The sequence below is a fragment of the Xenopus tropicalis genome, chromosome 2 (assembly GCF_000004195.4).
Source record: "Xenopus tropicalis strain Nigerian chromosome 2, UCB_Xtro_10.0, whole genome shotgun sequence".
NCBI lineage: Eukaryota > Metazoa > Chordata > Amphibia > Anura > Pipidae > Xenopus > Xenopus tropicalis.
Genome location: NC_030678.2, coordinates 178,704,425 through 178,724,461, shown reverse-complemented (window position 1 = coordinate 178,724,461; position 20,037 = coordinate 178,704,425). Strand labels below are relative to the sequence as shown.

Here is a 20,037-nt window from a genome sequence, read left to right as displayed (position 1 = left end):
GGAGGGGAATCCTGGCTGGTTTCATTGGAGATCTGTCATCTGTCTCTTCCAACATAATCTCCCTCCTCACTGGGCTGTACCATTACCCTCAGGTACCGTACTGTGACTTTCTCTCCTCACTGGGCCGTACCATTACCCTCAGGTACCGTACTGTGACTTTCCCCCCTCACTGGGCCGTACCGTTACCCTCAGGTACCGTACTGTGACTTTCCCCCTTCACTGGGCCGTACCGTTACCCTCAGGTACCGTACTGTGACTTTCTCCCCTCACTGGGCCGTACCGTTACCCTCAGGTACCGTACTGTGACTTTCTCCCCTCACTGGGCCGTACCATTACCCTCAGGTACCGTACTGTGACTTTCTCCCCTCACTGGGCCGTGCCGTTACCCTCAGGTACCGTACTGTGACTTTCTCCCCTCACTGGGCCGTACCGTTACCCTCAGGTACCGTACTGTGACTTTCTCCCCTCACTGGGCCGTACCATTACCCTCAGGTACCGTACTGTGACTTTCTCCCCTCACTGGGCCGTGCCGTTACCCTCAGGTACCGTACTGTGACTTTCTCCCCTCACTGGGCCGTACCGTTACCCTCAGGTACCGTACTGTGACTTTCTCCCCTCACTGGGCCGTACCGTTACCCTCAGGTACCGTACTGTGACTTTCCCCCCTCACTGGGCTGTACCATTACCCTCAGGTACCGTACTGTGACTTTCTCCCCTCACTGGGCCGTACCGTTACCCTCAGGTACCGTACTGTGACTTTCTCCCCTCACTGGGCCTTGCCGTTACCCTCAGGTACCGTACTGTGACTTTCTCCCCTCACTGGGCCTTGCCGTTACCCTCAGGTACCGTACTGTGACTTTCTCCCCTCACTGGGCCGTACAATTACCCTCAGGTACCGTACTGTGACTTTCTCCCCTCACTGGGCCGTACCGTTACCCTCAGGTACCGTACTGTTACTTACTCCCCTCACTGGGCCTTGCCGTTACCCTCAGGTACCGTACTGTTACTTACTCCCCTCACTGGGCCGTGCCGTTACCCTCAGGTACCGTACTGTGACTTTCTCCCCTCACTGGGCCTTGCCGTTACCCTCATGTACCGTACTGTGACTTTCTCCCCTCACTGGGCCGTACCGTTACCCTCAGGTACCGTACTGTGACTTTCTCCCCTCACTGGGCCGTACCGTTACCCTCAGGTACCGTACTGTGACTTTCTCCCCTCACTGGGCCGTGCCATTACCCTCGGGTACCGTACTGTGACTTTCTCCCCTCACTGGGCCATACCATTACCCTCGGGTACCGTACTGTGAACTTTCTCCCCTCACTGGGCCGTACCATTACCCTTGGGTACCGTACTGTGACTTTCTCCCCTCACTGGGCCGTACCATTACCCTCGGGTACCGTACTGTGGCTTTCTCCCTTCACTGGGCCGTACCATTACCCCCAGGTACCGTACTGTGACTTTCTCCCCTCACTGGGCCGTACCATTACCCATAGGTACCGTACTGACTTTATTGGAGGCAGAACAGCCCTATTGGGTTTATTTAATGGTTAAATGATTCCCTTTTCCCTGTAATAATAAAACAGTACCTGTACTTGATCCCAACTAAGATATAATTACCCCTTATTGGGGGCAGAACAGCCCTATTGGGTTATTTAATGGTTAAATGATTCCCTTTTCTCTGTAATAATAAAACAGTACCTGTACTTGATCCCAACTAAGATATAATTACCCCTTATTGGGGGCAGAACAGCCCTATTGGGTTTATTTAATGGTTAAATGATTCCCTTTTCTCTGTAATAATAAAACAGTACCTGTACTTGATCCCAACTAAGATATAATTACCCCTTATTGGGGCAGAACAGCCCTATTGGGTTTATTTAATGGTTAAATGATTCCCTTTTCTCTGTAATAATAAAACAGTACCTGTACTTGATCCCAACTAAGATATAATTACCCCTTATTGGGGCAGAACAGCCCTATTGGGTTTATTTAATGGTTAAATGATTCCCTTTTCTCTGTAATAATAAAACAGTACCTGTACTTGATCCCAACTAAGATATAATTACCCCTTATTGGGGGCAGAACAATCCTATTGGGTTTAAATAACGTGTCAACCATTTTTAAGCAGATTTAAGGTTGGAGATCCAAAGTACAAACAGGTCCATTAACCGGAAAACTCCAGGTCCTGATCATTGTGGATAACAGATCCCATCCCTGTATAAGTATATAAAAAAAAATTTCTAAAGTAAGGGTTGTAATTGCTGGTGTGTATTTTTAATGGTTTTGCTTCTTAGGCTCAGATTAGTAAAGTTTGGTGGACTTGGTGGCTTTTTTGGCGCAGCCACGCCCAATTTGCAGTAGCAAATTGGGCGTGGGCGTAGCAAATGATTTTGATGGAAAACAATTCGCCAACGGCTAAATGCAGAAATTGCTGGGAATCCCTGCCTGCCAAACAAATTCGTTCAACCCTACTCACAGGATAAGATTCAGGAGACGATCACTCTGCCCACAGTATAAGCAGAGACCAGAAACCTGCGTGTTCTTTCCTCCGGAGACAGACGTGTGGCCCCTAACTGCTTGGGCTCCTCAGTCTGTACTTGGAATTGAAGGAGGCACAGACATGGCAGGAGATGGAACTACAAGTTTGCGGATCTTCTGAGATCGTCTCTCCTTTAACCTGGTGTCAATGCCAATAACCAGGGATACAAGTTCTTCAAACTGAGACTGTAGATCTCTAGCAGCCAACTCGTCCTTAATGTCGTCATTAAGCCCTTACTAGAATGCTCCATATTCTGCAGCAGAGAGCCTTGAGAAATCTTCATAAGACAAACAGAAGCATTTACCTTTCAACCCAGAGCATCGAAAATTTCCTGAAATGTGGAGATGAAGGCAGAAGAGTCATGACCCAGAGGCTAATTTCTCTCCCACAATGGTGACGTCCAGGCAAGAGCTTTGCCGTAAAGTAAGGCAATAATGTAAGCCACCTTAGACTTCTCCATGGGAAATTTCTGAGTTTGAACTGAATAAGGCACTGGTTGAGGAATCCCCGACATACATCAGGATCGCCTGGGTAATGGATAGGTGCAGGAATCTTTGGTTCTGAAGACTGTGCCACAACAGGAGGAACAACCGGACATGGGGAAGGAGGCAATGAAGCAGCAGCATGAGGGCCTTGGAGTGCATCCAGATGAAAGGAAGAGTCTGGGTGTCACGATCGGTAACCCAAAACCCAATGCAATTGCCAAGGTCCCGGTAACAGCTCACACTTCTGCCTATAACAGCCACCTTTCCCTTCGGGTGGAACCCTCCACTACTCAGGTGCCACCAGGTCTTAAAGTGAGAGGACCAGGGCAAAGGTTCTGGGTGAGCAAGGGAACCAGATCGTTTGAAGAGGACCAAGGGAGCTTATAAGAATCAGAGTCAGAGTCAGGCAGGCCAGGTCAAAACCAGAACAGTAGCGCAATACAGAATCAGGATCCAGAAGAGAAGTCAAACAGGCAAAGGGTCAGTCCAGGCGGAGTTTACTCAAAGTCGGGATACAGGCAAGGATCGGCACCAAATACACAGAATAGCAGCACAGCCAGGAACTTTGGTGGAAAGACCTATAACGGGCAATGACTGAGTGCAGAGCAGAGGGTTATGTAGGCAGGCTGGTTGTTAACATAGAGCACCTGTGACCAGATTTAAAACAGGTGAAACTAACCATACCTATATGAATATACAGGGGTGCCAGGACCTTAGAGCAGTGGTAAACGATACCACACAGCAGCCTGCAGGTCACTGGTTTAATTTCAGGCAGGATGTTACACTGGGACAGATGGGCTTTCTGAGGCTCCTGGACCTCAAGGAGGAGTGTTTATAGTACATGAGAGGTCTCCATGTTGGCCCAAGATAATCTGGTATGGGCTGCACGCCTGCAGGTAAGAGTGCATGTTGGTCTCCCGGCACTCATAGCAGGTATGATCCAGATCAGCAATCTGGCGGAATTTTGTGATGGAGGAAAACCAACTTAACTTTAATATTTCAGATCAGCTACGGAGCCACAGATGTAACTTTCACTGACAGATGGAGGTTCCCATACGTCTACCGAATGGTCCCTAATGAAGGATATTTCCATCAAGCTCTCATTCAGCTGCTGAAGCACTTTGGTTGGACCTGGGTGGGAATCATGATAGAAGACAACAAGAGTGATTATGTAAAGAGAGAACTAACAGAGCTGATTACAAGCAATGGGATATGTGTGGAATTTTCTTATAAATTTGCTTGGGATGAATGGGAAGCAACAACCGACTGGGAACATACAATCCTACGATCAACTGCCAGAGTTATCATAATCAGTGTTTCCAAAGATAAGCTAATGGCAGTATTGGCCTTTATACATGGAAATTCTAGCTTAAGAAGAATATGGATTTTGTCAATCACATATTTATATGCTGATATTTTATATAATGATATTGCAGAAATCTTGAATGGAAGTTTGACTTTTCTGGTATCTGCTGGTGAAATTGCCGGATTTCATGGTTTCTTTCTCAGTGCAAACCCTGCGCAGTATCCAGCAGATCCCTACATTAACTGGATATGGTACAATCGGTTTAGATGTAGTAATTCTCTAATGGAACAAAAAACACTGAATAGGAGTTGTGGCTATCTTGGAAATGAGACCCTTGCATCACTCCTCCACTTTAGACAGCTGGATCTCAGAGTGCCCTACAGTGTGTACAAGGCTGTGTATTTGTTGGCCCAGGCTCTACATGTATTGCTCTCAGAGAAGACTTCTCATGGGGCTCCTACAGAGAAAGCCCGACTGGAGAGGGAACTGAACCCATGGAAGGTGGGATATTGGCTTCTGTTACAATCCTCTAGTAGCATTAATTATTTTTCTACCAGCGAAGCTGACATTTGCACAAGCTGCCCAGTATTTTGTTATCATGCTTATACTCTTTTAGTTTGGTGGCTTTTTCATTTGGTGACATAGTTAATTTGACTTCAAGAAAAGAGCATCACCTGGCAGGGTTTCCCTCTTCTTTGAAAAGAAGTTCAATTCCTCAAGTCTAAAGGGAGATATGGGATGTTCTTTTTTCCCATAAAAATGATGATTTCACCAGCACTTAGCACATGTTAGCATTAGAGCCCCGCCCCTGACACTAGTGCCGCCCCTTTCCAATTTGGAAAACCAGGCCCCGATTGACTATTTAATTAGTTAATTAGGGATCAAAGCCAGCAGGCTGTGTTGGAGGGGGCAGAGATTGAGTCTAATGTCACACGTAGCGCAGCAAGCCGAAAATATGCTCCATGTGCGAGAAAAATCAAAGTCTTGGGTTTTTATGCGGATATCGGCTACATGTGCCTGCACCCGAGCGTATTCAATTCATTTGGGTGCAGGCACAGGTAGGAGGAGCGTATGGCTGTATTCTGAGCTATCGTTTTTCAGGTTGTCGAAAATATACGCCATTCGCTTTGTGTGGCATTAGCCTTACTGGTACCAGAACCAAGTTTTGGGGCTGTAATAATATCTTTTGCTCACTGAGGGGTGGGACACGTGTGTTTGGGACATCGAGTACTAAATCTAGGTAGGCCTAACAGGCAAAAAGATATTGGCATAGCAGAGACAAGATGAATTGCAGAATTACCATTAATAGGGGGCTGCCATATAATAGAGTATATAGAAGTATACAGCAGGGGGCTACACAGATGAGTGGAATTCCCTGGCACTAGTGCCCTGCCCCTAACACTAGGGGACATTCCCAAGGTTGCTTATCCCCAAAAGGCCTTGATAACCTTATGGATTAGTCTTCTTGCTGAGGTCTTTCTCCTCACATTCTCCAGCAGCTTCAACCCTCTCCATAAAATAATGATGTGATTTCCCCTCAGCTGAATCACTTGCTGAGAAACGTTCATTTTCCATCTTCATCATCCCAAGAAGAGATTTATATCAATGAGGAAGGAGAAGCCCCGGGACAATATGACCTCACAAACTTAGTTATGTTCCCTGATCAGAGAGACAGGCTACTGAATGTGATTAAAGTGGGAAGCTTCAGCACTGTGGCCCCCGACCAGCTGATTGTCAGTGACAGCGCCATCTTGTGGCACCCACATTTTACAGAGGTAAATGGCATTGTTTTAAATGATACAAACCACTAGGCATTATGAAAGCATTTTTCTCTTTAGATTTGACTTCCAGAGGGATCTGCCAATACCCTTTTGATAGAACTAAGGTAGTTATGAACACTGCTCCCCCAATTGGTCAATGAGATCATCTATGCGTGGCATTGGGTAACTATCAAAACTGGAGATTGCATTAATTTTACGGAAGTCAATGCAAAATCCCATCTTTTTTCCCAACCATCACTACTGGTGAACACCAAGGACTTTTGGAAGGTTCAATAACTCCCAATTTTAGCATTTCATAAACTTCATTTTCAGCTGTTTTCTGAAATTATTCAGGTATTCGATATGGCTTTTGTCTAATTGGAGCATGAGTCCCAGTATCTATCTGATGACATACTAGAAACACAAGCCCAGGTTTACTTTCAAACACATGAGCATAGGACTTAATCAATTCTTTTAAGTTCCCCTGCTCTTCTTTAGTTAACTCAGGGTTAATTTTTAAATCCTTCCATTCAGCCTGACTATTTAAAAGGTCATAAATCTGTTCAGACATATCCTCTGTAGACTCTGAGACAATATAATTTCTAATATTTCTCCCTGTTTTAAAGTTAGGTTCAAACCAGCCCTTTAGCAAATTGATTTGTTTTCACCTTCTCAACATTGTCATGTGCTACTTTAATCAACATTTGTAACCTTTCCCTCATTTGTAATACATAATCAACAACATTTTTCTGATGACCAGGTTTACCTTCCCATACTTCTCTTATAACATCTAGGAGACCTCTGGGACGTCTACCATATAAGAGTTCAAAGGACTAAAACCTGTTGTCTCTTGTGGCACTTCTTGATATGCACTGATAAGAGAAATGGCAACCATTTATCCCATTGTTTTGGATCATTATGAACAAATTTCTTAAGCATCTTCTTTAAAGTCTGATTATACCTTTCTACAAGGCCATCTTGTAGTCTTTAATATGTTTTGGCAGCCCGACTCTACTAAAAACATTCAAAACCTCTTCAGCAACCCCTTCATCTGTAACTGTTCTCATTGGTTTTGCCTCGGGATACCTTGTACAATAATCCACTATTGTAAGAATAAAACGGTTACCTTTTGAGCTTTTTTTCCAGTGGACTAATTATATCCATGGCAATAGTATTAAATGGCTCATCTATAATTGGGAACAGAAGCCGTGTACTGGCATTCTGGACAAGAACGACAGTGAGCTATAACATGGTCATAGACTCCTGGCCAGTAGAACCGATAAAGAATTAAGGTTTTTTGTAACCTAAATGACATTATGAGCAAAGTTCTCTGTTCTCTAAACTTTTTAGGTACCACCAACTGTTCTACATGCTCTCCTGTCTTGGGATGGACACATTTTCTCTACAGTTTTTCATCTTGGACTATATAATAATGTTGCACAAGTCCCTTCCCATTTAAACCCTTCTGATAAAGACATTAAACCAGCATCTTGCTTTTGTTCTAAGGCAATATCAGTGTCCCATAGTCCTGTACTAATATAGTCACCTTTATCCTCACCAGGATGCATCACAAGTCTCTTCCTTTGGACATTCACCTGCTGTGTTGGTAAAGTCTGTCTTTTTGGGGAGGATAACACCACAATATCTTCATGAAAAGGAATAATATGCCCCAAGGCATCCTGTTCTCTGGCATCGTCTTCCTTTTTTGCTTGTGATCTGGTTGTCACGGCTTACAGCTGTCCCTCAACTTTCAATAAGTCCTTAAACCCAGGAGTGGTTCTCCCAAGTATTACTGGAACTTGTAGGAACAACAGCAGCTTCTACTGGTCTTTTCCTGAACTTGTAAATCAATGTGTAAATCAATGTGTATGTTTTTGTTTCCCCATGTATACAAGTGATTGGAATTCTTGGACACTCTTTGTTTTGAGGGACCATATCAGCCTTTACCAAGCTGAGTTTACTGCCAGTATCCAACAAGTCATTTACAGTGTGTCCATTCAGTAGTACCACATGGTATAGTCATGAGAGATTCATATGTTGAAGTCTTTCTACTTTTCCTGAGACAGAATGTAGCTATGTGCCCTCTTTTATGGCATTCAAAGCACACTGTTCCGCTTGGATCTGATTTTGCTGGTGGCTTAGTCTCCTGCTTAGCCATTTCACTTTGTACTTGTGATTGCTGGAACCTCCTTGTGTGTCTACCAGCATCTTTCTTGGCTAGTAAATAGTCCTCAGCCAATAAAATAGCTTTCTCAGCTATATTTGGTCTGTGTTTCTGCACCCATGAGCTTACATCCTCCGGCAGAATCTTAATAAATTGTTCCATTACAATTGTCTCTGTAATTTGCTGGTGGGTTTTCAATTCTGGCTTCATCCATTTTTTATACAGGTCTGTGAGATGAGTGAAGACTTCAGCAACGTAGTATTTTAATTGACGGAATCTCTGTCTGTAAGTCTCTTGACTGATATTATAACGTCTTAGAATTGCCTCCTTCACCAGATCATATTGCCCAGATTCATGGATCTCCATATTACTGCAGGCCATTTGGGCTTGACCTGTGAGGTATGGAGCAAGCCTTATTACCCACTGTTCTTTTGGCAATTTACAAGTGTGCTATCCTCTCAAATGTTATAAGGTAGGCCTCAATGTCATCCTCTTGAGTCATTTTTGTCAGCTTTGGGTCTTTCCTAAGAGACACTGCTCCCTGTGGAGGAGGAGGAGGAACTACAGGTTGCTCAGGCATCTGGATCAAATCTTTCCAGCGTTCATCCTGTCTGTGCAGTTATTCTGATACACCATCTTTTTCTCATGATGTCTCCTCTCAGCTTCAACCTGCAGCACTGCCAGCCATCTCATCAGCTCAGTAATACTTTCAGATAAAGTCTTTTCTGGAAGTGCAGGGTCAGTTTTGTCTGCTGCACCAGAAACACCAGTTTTTATTTTCCTTGGAAAATTCCCTGAATCAGTTCCTCCCTCGTGCAAATGAAGAGAAGTTTGCATCTTCCTAGAATTATCAGCTGCTTCACTTGCCATTAAGTCTGCTTTACTTTAGGCCTGGCACCTTGGCTCACAACCCCTTTGGCTCCAGCCGGTCGCTTTGCAGGGGAGGCAACTTTTTGCTTAGTGGTAGACCACGAACGGGTCTTGTACATAACTTCAGTTTCTTTAAGTAGAAGTATTTGGAGCAATACTCTTCATTAATCCCACCCTTTCTGACACCATATGTGAGGCCTGGGGAATTTTTCACAAAGAAAATTCTTGTCTTGATGTAAAAATCAGAGGTTTATATTATTTCACAAGACCTCCATGAAAAATAAACAAAGTAAGCAAGGCTCTTATTTACACATATATCAGAGACTTGCAAACTAAAGCAGACTTTGTTACCAAAAAGAAAAATAAAACAAAACCCTGCTATTCACAACATACAGCAGCTCTTCCCATTTACACTTTACAATGACCCCAGTGCTTGCAGAGCCCTCCAGCCTTTTATAGGGGTCAGAGCTCCCACAATGCACTGCAATATTCCCTTTAAATTCCAGGAAGTGCTGCTGCCCCGCCTCTCAGAGGTGCAGCCCCCACACCCGGCTGGATCAGAGCTATGGGAATACTTGTAAGTTTAAGGCTGCACTTGAAATTAAGTATTTCAAATGCCTTGATAGCAATACATCTAACAAATGCATTACTTTTCCAATACATGCATATTGTTTAGTATTTATCTTGTATATTTAAATATAACACAAAAATCCATGTGAGGTTTCTAACACAAACCAACTAGTTACATGCAGGTCTCACAGGTACTGACAGATTCAGAGTAAAGACAGAAAAGGGCATTAGGGACCAGACTAATAGAAGGAAAAATAGAAGATAGGAAATTTACCATTCACCCAGAAGAGATCTCTCAGCCCATGTGAACACTTGCATTAAAACCAATGTAGCAGACTTTAGCACACATTACAGACAGATTATAGTTTTACAAGCACCACAAATCTCCACAAATACATACAAAAATGTACTCTGTACTCTCCCATATCAATATATTATAAACTTGATATTTTGTGCAAAAAACGACTTAGTGTCTCCTCCCCTCCAAGGACTTTTGTCGGCTGTGTGAGGTTGGGCAGGAGCAGCTCCCCTACAGTTTAGCTTTGCGGCACTGTCTATCTCACAATATCCCTATGTTATTATTATTCCCCAGGATAAGGAAGGAATTACGACTTCTGTAACTGCTGTTATGGTGTTTGGTTTCAGACTCCTCAATCCGTGTGCATTGACAGCTGTATCCCAGGGTACCAAAAAGTTTCCCGGGAAGTAGAGTTTTCCTGCTGTTATGACTGTGTGCCCTGCGCAGAGGGACACATCTCCAACACAACAGGTCAGTTCCCCACCAATCCCATCAGGGGGGCCAATAACCAATGTTTTACTTCAATAAAATATTAACTCTAGTAATGTATTTGCCATCTTGTAGTAGTTTTGGGGCAAATTAGGAACTGCTGACTAATGTTAAATTGGGGTACAGTGGGGTAGCTGGGCGATTCTCTGTAATGGGAGAACTGTGTGGGATTTGCAGAGCATCTTGGTATAATGCTATTTGGATTCTGGAAACCAACATCACTCATAACAGTGGGGAATAGACTATCCATTTGCCAAACAGATCATCACTAATTCGGGGAGCGCTGGGGCCCTAGCATTAAGGTCAGTAGATGACCCTGTACCCGGCTATCCACATAAATGATCGGAACATGATAGTGTCCCTGTAGAACATGCTATGAGGCTTAAACCACTGGTATAGAACATTTCTGGATGACCTGCGCACCCTTTAATCTAAAGCACTAAACATTTGCCAAAATATAATATAATTGCCCTCGACTTTTCTCTTTATAGAGAGACTGGCTATTCTCTTAGTTCCTTAGTACACTTTACTGGGGGTCACAAGGATCTCCTACTTCACTGTCTCCTGCTAGTAAATCCATCTGGTTGTGTGAAAGGTGCTAGGTAGGAATTGTACTTGGGAGGCAGCAGTTGGTTTTCATTTTGGAAGCTGAATTGCAGAATCTGAGGTGGCCTTTAGCATTATTGAGGGGAGCTGAAAGCATGGGGACAGATATACTGCCCACTGGGAAGGTACTGACTGCGGCCAGAGAAGTGGGGTTGGGGTTGGAAAAGTTGGGAAAATGAAGCAGATAGGTTTGTTACAGATAGAAGGGGGCAGGGGAGAGAAGGGCAGGGTGGTTGCTCCACAGCTTGTCCAAAGCAACAGATTCACCATTTAGAGTGAAGATACGGGGGTGGAAGGCTTTGAGCAGGTATGGAGCAGGCTGACTCTCAGAGCCCCCTGGGGCAGCTTCTCTAGTACAGGGGGGGAAGGTATGTTAGGAAGAAAAAGAAGGTTGTAGTTTTAGGGGATTCAGTAATTAGGAAGGTGGATAGTGCAATCTGGTACAAGGACCCTACATGCCTCCTGTCCCTAGCTGTCTCACATTGTCCCCTTGCTAGTGTTAGAGGTTCAGTAGCTCATTGTTGATGCTACAGCTGTTCTACATGTAGGGACCCAAAGGGTTAAGTGCCCTATGGTTTCATATCCCTATCTTTCTTATCTGTACTGTTATAGGGCAGAGCCCTCTACACTCAGGTTACAGTTCTTAAGCTATCCCTAATAGGTTTAGCCAGGTTGACCGCTCCCCTTGGAGACTATATAGTGTCTTGCAGGGAGGAGTGTCTTCCTCTCTGGCTGCTGTTGTCTCAGGCATCAGTCCATTGAGCCTGGAGGCACAAGGACCCAGTAAGGAGAAACATCTATTTCTGAAGTGGGGGACAGGGCCCCGTGAATGAGAACAAGCCAGCACAGTCAGCTCTATTTCATAGCACTCTCTAAGAGAAGTGAGCATAGTCAGTCTAGCTAGAAAGGGCAGCCATTAGCCCCAACAAAGGAGACTTTAAGGGTTTAGTCTAACCCAGGCTCTGTATGCCTTGCTGTAGGGACCACAGTTAAGACACAGGATTCAGGCAGTACTTACCCCTGAACCACAGTTGGCTGGAGGGGATCTGTTCCAGTAAAGGGCAGCCATCCTGGGCTCACAGCTATTTCTCTGCACTTCTCCATGTTGGGCTGTGCTGTTCCTATAGGTCACAACTGCTGTTTATCACTGTGACCCAATCTATATCTGCTGTTTCTGTGAGTATAATACCCTGATACCATCTGTGTCTTGGACAACAAAGTTGTATTATAGTTTATCATAAGAGTCCTCTGGTGTCCATTTATATCTATTGCACCACACTACTTCAGCTAGTTGTAGTTCAACAACACCCTCAGCTCCATTATCTATCTCCCACTTAGCGGAGGCCCACTCCTAAGTATTAAGGTTGCATGTAACACATGCTCTACAGCACATTACTAGCCTGGGTTTGCCATATCTAAGCCAAACAAGTGTTACATACATCTGACCCAAACATTCACAGCACTGAGACCCATATGGCAAATGTGGCAATGGAATAGATGACCTGGTGGATGAATAATCCTGATAATTTAAGAGAAGGTAATTGTTTGCCCCATTATCACATCTTATTCAATTTGTACTGTTTTTTAACAGAAGTCAAAAGAATATGTATGCAACACTTGGCTTAGATATGGCAAACCCAGGCTAGTAGTGTGCTGTAGAGCATGTGTTACATGCGACCTTAATACTTAGGAGTGGGCCTCCGCTAAGTGGGAGCTATGGCTGGGGCTAGATGGTGTAGTAGAACTACAACTCACACTGGTGTTGTGCAATAGATTAAAGCAATAGGACGCCAGGAGCTCTTGCAGAATAACTGGATAATACTTTATTGTCCAAGACAATGGTAGAATAGTGCAACAGGGTATTATACTCACAGACACAGCAGGTATAGATGATCACAGTAGAGAGTAACTGTTGTGACCCTTAGGAACAGTGTAACCCAATATGGAGAGGTGCAGAGTATTAGCTGAATACCTGAGATGAATACCCTTACTGTAGGGAATACTTCCAGCTGACTATGGTCCAGGGGCAAAGTACCTTCCTGAATCCTGTGTCTAAACCGGTCCCTTCAGAAAGGCAAACAGAGCCGGGGTAGGCTAAACCCTTTAACAACTCCTTTGATGGGGCTAATGGCTGCCCTTTCTAGCTAAGCTGACTATGCTCACTTCTCCTAGAGAGTGCTATGAAAGATTCTTGCTGTGCTGGCTAATGCTCATTTACGGTGCCCTGTCCCCGACTTTAGATGGTAGATTATGGGGCTGTGTGCCTCCAGGCTCAGGGGTCTGATGCCTGAGACAACGGCAGCCAAAGAGGATGACACCCCTCCTTGCAAGACACTATATAGTCTGCAAGGGGACTGGTTAACCTGGCTAAACCTATTAGGGATAGCTTAAGAACTGTAACCTGAGTGTAGAGGGCTCTGCCCTATAACAGTACAGATAAGGAAAGGGATATGAAGCCATAGGGCACTTAACCCTATGGGTCCCTACATGTACTTTACTCCCTGTTGTCTCATCATAGCATTTAATAATCCTCTCCAATATCCCACAGATATGGAAATGTGTATTCAATGCCCAGAAGATCAGTGGCCCAATGACAAGAGAACTATTTGCATCCAGAAAATAACAGAATTTCTTTCATATGAGGATCCCTTGGGACAGTCTCTGGCTGCAGTCTCGGTTCTCTCCTCTCTTACTGTCATTTTAGTTTTTCTGATTTTCATGAAATATCACAAAACTCCTGTGGTCAAGGCCAATAACCAAACCCTGAGCTACTCCCTCCTCCTCTCCCTCACACTGTCCTTCCTCTGCTGCTTCTTGTTCATTGGGCGCCCTCAGAAAGTGACCTGCCTGCTCAGACAAGTTACATTTGGGATCAACTTTACAGTTTCTGTCTCTTGTGTCCTGGCTAAAACTGTCACAGTTGTCATTGCCTTTAATGCCACAAAGCCGGGAAGCAAGATAAAGAAATGGGTGGGAACAAGAGTGTCCCTCTGCCTGGTCCTTCTCTGCTCTCTGCTCCAGGTTGGGATATGCCTGGTCTGGCTGATCTCCTCCCCACCATTCCCAGACTATGACACTCACACTTACACTGGGAAGATGATATTACAATGTAATGAAGGCTCTGTCTCTGCATTCTACACTGTGATTGGTTACATGGGGTTCCTGTCGGGATTAAGTTTCATAGTTGCTTTCCTGGTTAGGAAGTTACCAGCCAGTTTCAATGAGGCCCAGCTGATCACTTTCAGCATGCTGGTGTTCTGCAGTGTTTGGGTGTCCTTCATCCCAGCGTACCTGAGCACCAAGGGCAAATACATGGTGGCTGTGGAGATCTTCGCTATCCTGGCTTCCAGTGCAGGGCTGCTGGGCTGTATCTTCATTCCCAAGTGCTACATTATCCTCTTCCGCCCTGAGCAGAACACCCGCCGGGGCCTTACTGGGAAACACTTACAGTGAAAAGTCTTCAATGATTACTAAACAAGTCCAGTTGCTTCAAATTTATTTATACTAGATATACCATGACCTGGATGAATGAAAATCTTCATAGACTTACAGTGAATTATTGCTAACCTTCCTGTAATTGTCGCTATTCTGGTTATTATGAGGTGATATCAGTTTGGACACCTGTAATTCTTCTCCAGAATGTTCCTTGGTAACGTCAATCTCAATAGAATTCTCCTGATTGTTTCGATGCCTTCCACCTCCTTGTCCCCTTCATCCTTTCCCTTCAATCCCTCTGTATTCTGTATTTTCAATTCCAAGTGCTACGTTATCCTGTTCCACCCTGAGCAGAACCCCAAGAGACTCCTCACTGGGAAACACAATCATTTATTGATAAACTTGCCCGTGTCATTATTGTTATTGTTATTATAATTCCTTCAAGTCAGTTTGCTCCACAATTATTTTGCCCTCTGTTTGGGTATTTAGGTTTGTCAGTGTCTGGTTACTGAATACTGTGAAGTAAGACTAGAAAAACACATGATCTTCCTACATTATGAGATGGAGACCACGGAAAAACCTATATTGGAAATGACTGTTCCAGGAATCACAAATAAAATGATGGAAGTATTTAAATGACTGTATGAATCATTTCTGTGGGGGTTTATTTACCATAATTTCCTTGTATTCTTTTTTTTTTTAAATCTTTATTTATAACTTTTTAATTTGGGGAGGGGGGTGCACAATTTTGTAACATAAAATAGCATTTCTGCCAGCCAATTTGCCGTAAAAGCCAACATCTACTGCCAAGCAATTTTGAGACACTCAATACATTTGCTTAGGTTTTTTGCCCAGACGACACCCCAATATTAAAACAACATTTTTTCAATTTTACATTGAAACAAAACCGATAAGCGCATCTCCATGTTAACATGGTATATCTAATGATAGAAGTGAAAGACCTCCATAAGTTAGGTATTTTTATAAACTACACACCTCCAGGTTTTTGGGTCTGGGGTAGATTTTTGCTCTAAATGCAGGTGGCGTCATACAGATCACTACAAAATTCAACAATACTTTCAACAATTATTTTTATGAAATGCCATCAAAGTCACAGAGACAAAAGTGAATTTGAGAAAAAAAATCTCCAATAAAAATTTTCAAATGAAGTAAAATATGAAACAACAAGTTCTCAAAAATAAAACAATACCCCACATGCATGGGTGCACCTAACCCCAAACACCCCAAAACAGGGGCAATACATACGAGCAATTTCAGCTGGAAAGTTTGGGGCTGCGCTCTAAGTGCACTCATTGCATAAATATACATGAAAGTATAGAATACCATATCAAGCAAGGCAAAATAATTAGACATTAACCAGTTCAAAAGTACAAAAATAAAACAACTTTTATTAGAACTATAAAATTTTTAATATAAAACTATAAAAACTTTCACTTTCTGCTCCACTCTTGCCAACTGGGCCTTCATGGAAGCAAGGTCCTCCTGTATGGACCGAAGAGTGAGGTCAATCTGGGATGGTGATGTCTGGGTCCCCACTTCTTCGGTCGGAGGACTTGCCTCTTCCCAGTCTTCAGCCAGGGGAGCAAAATGGGCCTGGGGAGAGTCCGGGGCCTGGAGAGAGAACTCCAGGGCCCGGGGAGAGTCCGGTGGTTTAGCCAGGGGGGCCTCGGGGGCCTTTGCAGCCTGGGGGGCATAGGCTTTTGCCTCTGGAAGGGGGAAGAGACGCTACATCCAGCTGAAGTTCTGTGAGATAGTATTGCAAGATGTTATTTCAATCTATTATACATATATATATATATACAGTACATTCATACACAGAGGGCCACCATCATAAATAATGGGGCCCCTCACAAAACATTTTTTGGGCCCCCCTCCTCCCACACCCCCAATGGCCCCTCCCCCTATTCGTGGCCCATTCGTGGTCCTTCCCCAAATGACTCACACTATGGGCCGCTCCCTGCTGCTTCCCCCCTGCTTTAAACTCATTTATCCATATGTATTTGAAAATAGATGTGTATATATATGTGTATATATATGTGTGTATATGTATTTTTTTTTTCAAAATGCCACAACATTTTTAACATTTAAACATTCCCTCTTTATTGTGAACTTTATTGTGTGTTTTTGAGAAAACATGCATATATACATATATATATAGCAGACTCAGAACATCAGGCACTCACGTCTCACAAACAGGTCACGGATGCCTGGGTGCAGAATGCCAGAAGTATATAAATTTATATAGAATATACATTTCTTACATTTGTACTTTTAGTTCAAATTACTTACAAAATCTTTTAATTAACGTATTGTGTAAAACCATAATAAAGTACAATAAATACCTGCAGCTATTTCAGCAATCAGATCAAAATTCCTGCGCTTCAGGTCCGACCATATCCGCTGGAGCAGGTGGAGGTCCATTTCAAGGGCAAATCTGTCTCGCAACCTCACTATCAGGCTGCGCAGGATAGCCCTCTTCCTCTCATGGATCCCTATGGGCCCCAGCGGCAGCCTGTCATACCCTGAGCGCAGGAAGAAGTGCATGATGTAGCGCCACTCCTCTGGTAGAAACCCCAGGCATGTTGTCACCAGATGTCACTGTAGGCTCTCTGTGTGACTGCAGGCTCTATGACACAAAATGGCCGCAACTCGCACGTGTCACGAGATTACAAAAAAGGAAAGCTTTTAAGAAATATAAGTCAGAGGGGACAGTAGCTGCGTTTAATGATTATAAACACTATAACAAGTGTTGTAAAACAGCAATCCGGAAGGCAAAGATAGAAAATGAGGAGCGCATCGTGGCCGAGGCCAAGACTAACCCCAAAAAGTTTTTTAAGTATATTAATAGTAAAAAGATGCAGGTTGAGGGTGTGGCCCCATTGAGTTATAATAACAATATGGTTACAGCGGATACAGAAAAGGCAGATGTGCTTAACCAGTTCTTTTCTTCTGTGTATACAGTAGGGGAGCCAGTGGGCCAAGTCCCACCCAATAGCTGCACTGTTGCCTCAGCTCCAACTACACAGTGGTTGGCACAGGATATGGTGCTTAAAGGGTTACACACGATAAATGTAAACAAGGCACCTGGGCCAGATGGAATACACCCTCGGGTACTGAGAGAGCTAGGGGCAGAATTGCAGTGGCCCTTGTTTCTGATATTCTCAGACTCTCTTTCATCAGGTATGGTACCTAGGGATTGGAAGAAGGCCAATGTCATTCCCATATTTATACAGGGAGTAAGATCTCAGCCTGGCAATTATAGGCCTGTAAGTCTGACATCCGTGGTGGGCAAGTTATTTGAAGGCTTGTTAAGGGATCACATTCAAAATTATGTAGTGGAGAATGGCATTATGGGTAGGGATCAGCATGGCTTTATGAAGGACAGGTCATGTCAGACCAATTTAATTGCTTTTTATGATGAGGTAAGTAAGAAGCTGGACAGTGGGGGGGCAGTAGATATCATCTATTTGGATTTTGCCAAAGCATTTGATACCGTTCCCCACAAACGACTGCTTTCTAAGCTAAGGTCTATTGGTCTTAGTGAAGTCATTTGCACATGGATAGAAAACTGGCTACAGGATCGGGTACAGAGGGGGGTTGTTAATGGTACATTCTCTACTTGGAATAAGGTCCTCAGTGGGGTCCCTCAGGGTTCTGTACTGGGTCCACTTTTGTTTAATTTGTTCATAAATGACTTAGGGGAGGGTATTATGAGTAATGTATCAGTGTTTGCAGATGATACAAAACTCTGCAGCCCAGTCAATTCTATCCAGGATGTGACATCCCTGCAGCAGGATCTTGGCCAACTGGCAATCTGGGCAGCTAAGTGGCAGATGAGATTTAATGTGGATAAATGTAAGGTCATGCACCTGGGATGTAAAAATATGCAAGCCCCGTATACCCTTAATGGGACTGCACTAGGCAAATCCATAATGGAGAAGGAGCTTGGAGTCCTTGTAGATAATAAACTTGGCTGTAGCAAGCAATGCCAGGCAGCAGCTGCAAGGGCAAACAGGGTATTGAGCTGTATTAAAAGGGGTATAGATTCACGGGAGGAGGGGGTTATTCTTCCCCTTTACAGAGCGCTGGTAAGGCCCCATCTAGAATATGCTGTTCAGTTTTGGTCTCCAGTGCTCAAACGGGACATTACTGAGTTAGAGAGGGTCCAGAGAAGGGCAACTAAGCTGGTAAAGGGTATGGAAAGTCTCAGTTATGGGGAAAGACTGGCCAAGTTGGGTCTGTTTACACTGGAGAAGAGGCGCTTAAGGGGGGACATGATAACTATGTATAAATATATAAAGGGATCATATAATAACCTTTCTAATGTTTTATTTACCAGTAGGTCCTTCCAACGGGCACGAGGGCACCCACTCCGTTTAGAAGAAGGGAGGTTCCATTTAAACATTCGGAAAGGATTTTTTACAGTGAGAGCTGTGAGGTTCTGGGGTTCCCTCCCCGAATCAGTCGTACTGGCTGATACATTATATAACTTTATATAGGGGCTGGATGGATTCTTAGCAAGTGAGGGAATACAGGGTTATGGGAGATAGCTCTCAGTACAAGTGAGGGAATACAGGGGTAGGGGGGATAGCTCTCAGTACAAGTGAGGGAATACAGGGGTAGGGGAGATAGCTCTCAGTACAAGTGAGGGAATACAGGGGTAGGGGGGATAGCTCTCAGTACAAGTGAGGGAATACAGGGGTAGGGGGGATAGCTCTCAGTACAAGTGAGGGAATACAGGGGTAGGGGAGATAGCTCTCAGTACAAGTGAGGGAATACAGGGGTAGGGGGGATAGCTCTCAGTACAAGTGAGGGGAATACAGGGGTAGGGGGGATAGCTCTCAGTACAAGTGAGGGAATACAGGGGTAGGGGGGATAGCTCTCAGTACAAGTGAGGGAATACAGGGGTATGGGGGATAGCTCTCAGTACAAGTGAGGGAATACAGGGGTAGGGGAGATAGCTCTCAGTACAAGTGAGGGAATACAGGGGTAGGGGGGATAGCTCTCAGTACAAGTGAGGGAATACAGGGGTAGGGGGGATAGCTCTCAGTACAAGTGAGGGAATACAGGGGTAGGGGGGATAGCTCTCAGTACAAGTGAGGGAATACAGGGTTATGGGGGGATAGCTCTCAGTACAAGTGAGGGAATACAGGGGTATGGGAGATAGCTCTCAGTACAAGTGAGGGAATACAGGGTTATGGGGGGATAGCTCTCAGTACAAGTGAGGGAATACAGGGGTATGGGAGATAGCTCTCAGTACAAGTGAGGGAATACAGGGGTAGGGGAGATAGCTCTCAGTACAAGTGAGGGAATACAGGGGTAGGGGGGATAGCTCTCAGTACAAGTGAGGGAATACAGGGGTAGGGGGGATAGCTCTCAGTACAAGTGAGGGAATACAGGGGTATGGGAGATAGCTCTCAGTACAAGTGAGGGAATACAGGGGTAGGGGGGATAGCTCTCAGTACAAGTGAGGGAATACAGGGGTAGGGGAGAT

The 20,037-nt window shown here is 44.3% G+C and overlaps 1 protein-coding gene across 1 annotated transcript; it reads left to right on the top strand.

The window, feature by feature from the left end:
- The first annotated feature begins 3,135 nt into the window (after positions 1 to 3,135).
- Positions 3,136 to 15,122, top strand: LOC101734388 (vomeronasal type-2 receptor 26). Its single transcript, XM_018089741.2, has 5 exons — positions 3,136 to 3,217; positions 4,767 to 4,831; positions 5,872 to 6,105; positions 10,340 to 10,463; positions 13,636 to 15,122. The coding sequence occupies exons 1-5, from the start codon at positions 3,136 to 3,138 to the stop codon at positions 14,538 to 14,540; spliced, it is 1,410 nt and encodes a 469-aa protein (XP_017945230.2). The 3' UTR covers positions 14,541 to 15,122.
- Positions 15,123 to 20,037: the final 4,915 nt, after the last annotated feature.

Bases quoted from the DNA above. Each gene is read 5' to 3' on its own strand.
- LOC101734388 (XM_018089741.2), top strand. From the start codon at position 3,136: ATGGGGAAGGAGGCAATGAAGCAGCAGCATGAGGGCCTTGGAGTGCAT. The intron at 4,832-5,871 runs GTGGGATATTGG...ATTTCCCCTCAG, and splicing joins GGGAACTGAACCCATGGAAG to CTGAATCACTTGCTGAGAAA. The intron at 6,106-10,339 runs GTAAATGGCATT...GTTTGGTTTCAG, and splicing joins GGCACCCACATTTTACAGAG to ACTCCTCAATCCGTGTGCAT.